The 6,712-nt window shown below is 46.3% G+C and overlaps 1 protein-coding gene across 1 annotated transcript; it reads right to left on the minus strand.

Annotated features, from left to right (window-relative positions):
- Positions 1 to 1,155: 1,155 nt before the first annotated feature.
- Positions 1,156 to 6,393, minus strand: LOC103366186 (zinc finger protein 205-like; the record flags this gene model as incomplete). The annotated part of the gene is made up of 2 exons (XM_008293844.1): positions 5,935 to 6,393; positions 1,156 to 1,788 (listed from the first exon to the last, which is right to left on the minus strand). A coding segment is annotated over exon 2 (578 nt), but the record flags the coding sequence as incomplete, so codon positions are not given.
- Positions 6,394 to 6,712: the final 319 nt, after the last annotated feature.

The raw sequence follows: 6,712 nt of genomic DNA on the forward strand, positions 1-6,712 counted from the left end.
GCTGACTGTCGGGCTGGATCTGATCAAACCTGATATCCCGATTCTATCACAGTGAACAAATAGTCGGCTATTTGGAAATTCGGGTCCAGCCCAAACAAGGTCTTCACTTCACCGTGTTAAGCGCTGTGAGATGACGTGTTGTAAACTGCGCTATACAAACAAAAAGGAATTGAACTGAACAGTTCCACTGAAACCTGTGTGTATAGTTGATGTTCTGTCTCCATCTATCTACGAGGACAAAACATCACAAACATTCAGACCAACAGAGGCTGAAATGGGTTTTTAGAATTTTTTCCTTTAAATGAATTAAACGGGAGTCTGTTGAGGATCAAAGATGATTTCGTTTCGGTTTCTTTCAGAGCAGCTTTGATCTTCACTGATTTAAAAACGGGAGCTGTAACGTGATGAGTTATCGTCCGCTGCTCTGCTCAGTGTTCAGTTCAGCATCTGTCCGGAAACATTCAGTAAAATCAGCCTTATATGTGGTTAAATATGGATATGTTCACTACATGTTCAACATCTATATAACAGACCAGAATTTACTCTGAATGAAGGTTCTCAGAGTTCTCTAACGGTACCAGGGTCGTCCCACAGTAAACCTGCAGATTACAGCAGCTGTTTGTTTCCTCCTTCATCACACAGTTCAGTCTGAGCTGCTGATGAACATCCAGCTGGTCCATCTGTGGATTCTGGTTCTGCTCTGCTGGGTCTTTGATCTGTTTCACGGCTCTGATCAGTGCAATATGTGCCTCTGTGTGAATGTATGATTCAGATGTTTTCATATCTTCGGGTTTCTGTCTGAACATCATCGACACAAACTGCTTCAGGTTTGTGTGATTTGGACTGAAGCGTCCTACCGAGACTCCCTGTTTTATTATGAGCCTGTCAGACAAACCCGGTCCAGACGTGACCCATCCTGATCTAGATGTGAACAAAACAAGGACATCTCCACTGTGTTGGTACTTTCACAATAAGAGTCTGAGTCCTAAAGACTCTTCAGTCCAGATGCTACCCTGACAGACGTTTTCAGATCTGGTCAGGTGTTACTGACAGATTCTAGTCTCGAACACGGTTTCATTTCTCTGAGCCAATCACAAGCTGACTTCATCGTGATCACCTGTGAACATGCCCCGCCCCCCACAGAGGCCCACTCACCTGCTGCCTTTGAAGCTCATGCCGCAGTGGGGGCAGGTGTAGCGGGCGTCCTGGTGCGTCGGCTCCAGCGCCCTCTTGGCGGCGGGCGGCGCCGCGCTGCTCTTGCCACTGTGCGTCTGCTGGTGGCGGTACAGGCTGGAGGCGTGGCTGTAGCTCTTCCCGCAGTAGCTGCAGCGGTACTGACGCTCATCCGGCTCGAAGTCGGCCTGGTCCGAGTCGGCGTCGCCGTCCAGCTGGCTGCTTCCCGCCTCCACCAGAACCTCCTGCTCCTCGTCGGCGTCCTCGTCCTCGTCGTCAGAGTCCGTCTTAATCTCCACGCTCTGCTCCGTCACCTCGCAGGGATAGACCTCCTCATACGGAGCAAAGAACGCCTCATCCGTCTCGATCTTCAGCTGGTCGGCCGTCAGCTCCGACGCCTCGTCCGAGTCCTTCTTCACGCAGGAGATGGTGAACTTGGAGCCCACCTCGGCCCACTTCACCACGTACTCGATGGGCTGCGTGTCCAGTTCCACCGTGATGAAGTCGGCGCCCAAAGCGTCTGACTCCGACACCGCCAGCTCCGCCTCCGAGTCCTCCATGCTGAACACTGGACCGGGCCAAGGGCGACGAAGAGCTGCAAGGGCAGATAGAGGCCTGAGGGGCAGAAAGACCACGTTAACCTGCAGTCAGGCTCCGAACATCCGGATTGTAGAACACGACAGACTCACCATCACAGACCGAAGAAACAGAGAAACAGCAATAAACAGCCCCAACATTCATCCTTTCCCCCATGATCAGCTGATTCCCCAATAAATCTGACACCGTTTATTGTAGACTATACAGTCTGGGTGTTGGGACGCACCCAGAGAGTCTTCTTCCTGAAGGGGGCGGGGCCAGCAGCAGCTCATTTAAAGCTACAGACACTGAAACCGTTTGGACTCTCCTCCTCTGTGGTTCCGGTGGTGGAACCAGTTACCAAACTGTTAAACCTGCTGACTCTCTCTCAGGCTTTAGGAACAGACTGAAGAGCAGCTCTTCACTCAACACCTCTGCACCTGACAGACTGAAGACAAACAGAACCTCCTATCACCTCCCTACAGCCGGCTACTGGCATCAGCGCCCTGTCACACCTGGACCGGTTCTATGGCTCTGATCCAGGTTGTTTTCTCCTCACCAGATCCTTGCTGGTGTTGTATCTGCTCTCAGATGTACGTCGCTTTGGATAAAAGCATCTGCTGAATGAAACTGTAGATTGTAGAAGTAAAACCAGGATGATACAGTCATGGAGGAATAATCGGCTGGAATTAATCAGTAGAAGTACTGATACCGTACAGTAGAAACACTCCTGTGGCTTCTTTAACAGTATGTCAGACAGAACTTAAAGCATTAAAGGTCAAAGTTTGGGTTGTTCTGGTCCAGTTGGCCCATCTGGTCAGCCTGATCTGAGTCATTTAATAGTTCATATCTGCCAAGTCCCAATCTGATAACATTGTCCTGATAAGACACACCCCAAGTAGACGTAAGTTAATAAGATCTATCTATCTATGCACCACTCAATCCTCACCAGGGTCATGGGGGGCGGAGCCTATCCCAGCTGACTTAGGGCGAGGGCAGGTTCACCTGGACAGGTAACCAGTCTATCTTCATAAGATCTGTCAAATATATTTGTTAACAACTAAACATCTCTGTGATGCATTAACAAAAACCTGCATCTCTGCCTCCAGTCTGTTCCTGAATGTTCTGAAGCTCCAACAGAACCCTGTCCAGATGTCGGTAGAGGGCAGGATGCTCTGTGGAGCATGGTGGGAGTCCAGCAGCACCGGGCCCCAGGACACAGACTCTGAGGAGGTTGATGACCTCCAACCAGAACACACCAGGATCTACTCATACAGAGCTCCTGAACACACAGAACCGACCGAGGAACAAACCAGGAGTCCGATCAGAGATAAACGAGACTGAGCTCAGTACTGATCAGTTATAAATGCACCAATCAGCCAGAATCTGATCAGATCATCAACCTGTTCCTGTTCTGGTACCAGAAGAATGTTCTGATCAAAACAGATGACCTTTTTGTTCTGTTATTTTGTTTTGGTTCCTTTGGGTTTTGGTTCCGAACACATCCTTTGGACTTTAGATGTTTCTATTGCTGTGTTGAATATGAAGATGTTTTCTGTTCTTTAACTCGACCCGTTTCCTTCTCTACACGACTGAACCAGGGCATTGGATCAGTTCTGGACAGCAGCTGATGACGCCATTAAATCAGCTGCTCATCAGTTTATTGACTGTTTGGTTCATAAAAATACTCCAGAAAACAAAGAATGTGTTCTGATGGACTGAGTTTCAGCAGAATCCACAGGAACCGACGTGAACGTTACAGCAGAACAGAAGGAAAACCTCAGACCTGAAACCACAGCCAGAAGAAAAAATGGAGATAAAATGTGAGTCAGATGTGCAGCGAGGAGGCGGAGCCACATCCCTGTTCACCACCAGGTGCCACACCTGAGCTCAGGAGGCACCTGGAGGTTCCCTTTAAAGGAAACACTTTTCTAAGAGACTCTGGTTGAGGAGCCTGAAGCTGCAAACACCTGAGCAGGTGAGTTCCTGCAGCCCATTTATTTATTTACTTATTCATTATCCGACGTCAAACGACCATATATGGTCAGCACACTGTGACGTCGCTTCAGATGACACGTGACCTCTGACCTCCGTCAATCCGCTGAGCGACGTCGGATCACGTGACCGCCGTCAGTTTGACCTGAAAACATAAAATGCGCCGTTCCGTTCACAGACCTCCGTTTTTAGCGTCCCGGCACCGGACGGGCCGGTGGTTCTACCTGAACCGAGCTCTGTGTCACGCCTTAAACAGACAGGCAGAACTTCATTCACATTATCACCAACTTAAGGAGCGGAGCTCCTCGGCAAGGCGGGCTTCTGGCGGCAGCATCCGCCACTGAACTGGACATTCAGCCACATTTACAGCTTCGTTCTGTTCACGTCTCAAGGCCGAAATGATTTAATCGCCATTTTATTTCAAAAATTCTCTTTAAACGGTGGAAAAACGAGCTGATGTCGCCGCGCAGCGAGCTGCTCTAAAAGCGGCTGTTTTCTGGCCGGATTTCGGCGGCTTGGACAGCGGGAGCTTCTCTGACCGGCACCGGCTGTTAGCGGGCCGGGAGCCGGTTACTCACCGAGCTGAGGCGGCGACACCGCGGCGTAAAACCGTCAGACTCACCGGGGACACGGTCACAATAAACAGGAAGCAGCGACGTGGACACAAAGCATGCTGGGAAAAAGATTAACAGGCGCGAGGCTCCGAGCGCTGCCCTTCACAATAACAGCACAGAAACGCTCAACCTGAAATCTAATTCTAAATATAATAATAAAGCTATTTATAAAAAATACTAAAAATAAAATGGAAAAGATAATAAAATACATTTCAAAAATACAACCGCAGTAAAAATAAAACGGCATTTCTGAATCAAACAGACAACAAATAATATAGAAAATGAACAAAATATATGAATGAAGTAAAAAATAAAACCTTACATAATAAAATAAATAAAAAAAATAAACATTTAAATGATGTAGATGTGAAACAAAATAATACAGAACGTAACATTTTATCATATATACTAAGATAGCAAAAGAAAAAGTGAAACAGCCAAAAACTATAATTTCAAAAATATCATAAATGTTGGAGGAAAAAAATCCAAACAAAAAGTATGAAAACAAATCATAGTTTAATTAAATATAATAATGTTAAGCAGTTAAAAGGAGATTTAAAATAGAATTTAAAAAATAAGATAATCTAAAACCCTGCACAATAATAAAATTAAATAAATACGGCTATTTATGAGAAAATCTTTTTGTTTTTTAAAAATACTGTAGATATAAAACAAAATTAAACACAGTAAAGATTTCATGAGTAAAATTACAATCAATACAGTAAAATGTGAAAATAAGTTAATCTATATTTCTGTGACGAACGGATTACTTGACAATTACTATTAAAACAAGACTCAATAAAGCTTAAATAACAATAATAATAATAATAATAATAATAATAATAATAATAATAATAATAATAATAATGTGGCTGTGACAGACTCGGGCTCTAAAGGAGTTTTATTTTGAGTATTTCCAGTCTAAGCAGCCTGATTTTATGGAACTTGACGGATTTCTGTCAGTTTGTCTTTAAACCTCCTGATTATTAAATATAATCATCCTAATATCAGAGGTGAACCTGCAGGACTCGAGCCGTCATCTATCAGCCCTGTGTGCTGCTTCATGTGTTCCTCATTCCGCTGTGGTTCTGTTTCGTTCTGACATTTTCTGTCTGCAGACCTTTAATGAAACGAGGCTTCAGGCTGCAGCTTCGCCCAAACACCGAATCAACGAGCAGCAGCGGCAGAAACACCGAGACAGACACCGATCGGAACATCTGAGGCTCAGCTGTGATGCACAGAGGAGGAGGATGAAGAGGATGAAGAGGAGGATGTGAAGGAGGAGAAGCGGAGCGGTAAATATTCGGGCCTGCGGTGTGTTTGCCGCAGCAGCGTCGCCGCTCCTCCCGGTACCGGGCTCTCGGCTCGTGTTACCGGTGTGTCCGAACGTGTGCTGCGGCTGAAGCTGCTCGGACTCCCGCTGAGCTCCAGCTGGATGTCGAGTCGCAGCAGATTTCATCCGGACACCAACACACAATGTCGGACGCACCGCACGGCCGCCGCGCCGCCGCCCGTCCGCTCCGGTTCCGCTTTTTACCGTCAAATCACAGAGATCACGTTCAAAGCAAACACTTACGATTCAACCCGGAACGGTGCCGCTTCTCCCGGTTCGGTCCTGGAGGAGGTTCTGGTCGGTGGCGTCTCTGCCGCACCTCTGTCACATCCCAGCCGGAGAGCAGCAGCAGCCAGGCGGCTAACGACGCTGCTGCGGTGCGGAGCGACGGGGAGCGGCGCGGCTCCAGTCAAAGTCAATGAGATGCTGCGGCACAGAGGCGGCAGGCGGCAGCGCGTCCGGACAGTCTCTGCTCTGTGATTGGCTGAGCGCCTGCGCAGCCTCCGTCTGATTGGCTGACGGACTGAAAGCCCGCAAACTCTGCCTTCAAATGTCGCGAGGTGTCGTGAAGCTTCGGCTTCAACCTTCGTGTTTTTTCGGTGAAATCCGTGTTTTGAACGTTTACATCCATATATTTGAAAAATGATCTGATATTATACATTAAATTATTTGTTGAATTTATGTTTTTATTGTTTTTTTTATTTTAGCAGTTAAATCTGAGTTTTAATTTTAAATGTGTTTTGTGATTAAATGAGTTTTTGATGTGATTTTCTTTTTTCCTTTTTTTACTGAATATTTAAAAAAAAAAACAAAGCAGTGGTGTCACACACTCACACACACATCACACACACACATCACACACACACACACACACATAGAGTAGTTGTCCATGCAAAACAAGTCAGATGAAACAGTGCAAAGGAAGCGTGACATCAACAACTCTTTGACTGTTGTAATGTTATTGTACACTGTATGTTTTTTTGTTGTTGTTTGTTTGTTTTTGTTGTTTGTTTTTTAAAAC

Source organism: Stegastes partitus, unplaced genomic scaffold, assembly GCF_000690725.1.
Source record: "Stegastes partitus isolate 25-593 unplaced genomic scaffold, Stegastes_partitus-1.0.2 Scaffold915, whole genome shotgun sequence".
Taxonomy (NCBI): domain Eukaryota; kingdom Metazoa; phylum Chordata; class Actinopteri; family Pomacentridae; genus Stegastes; species Stegastes partitus.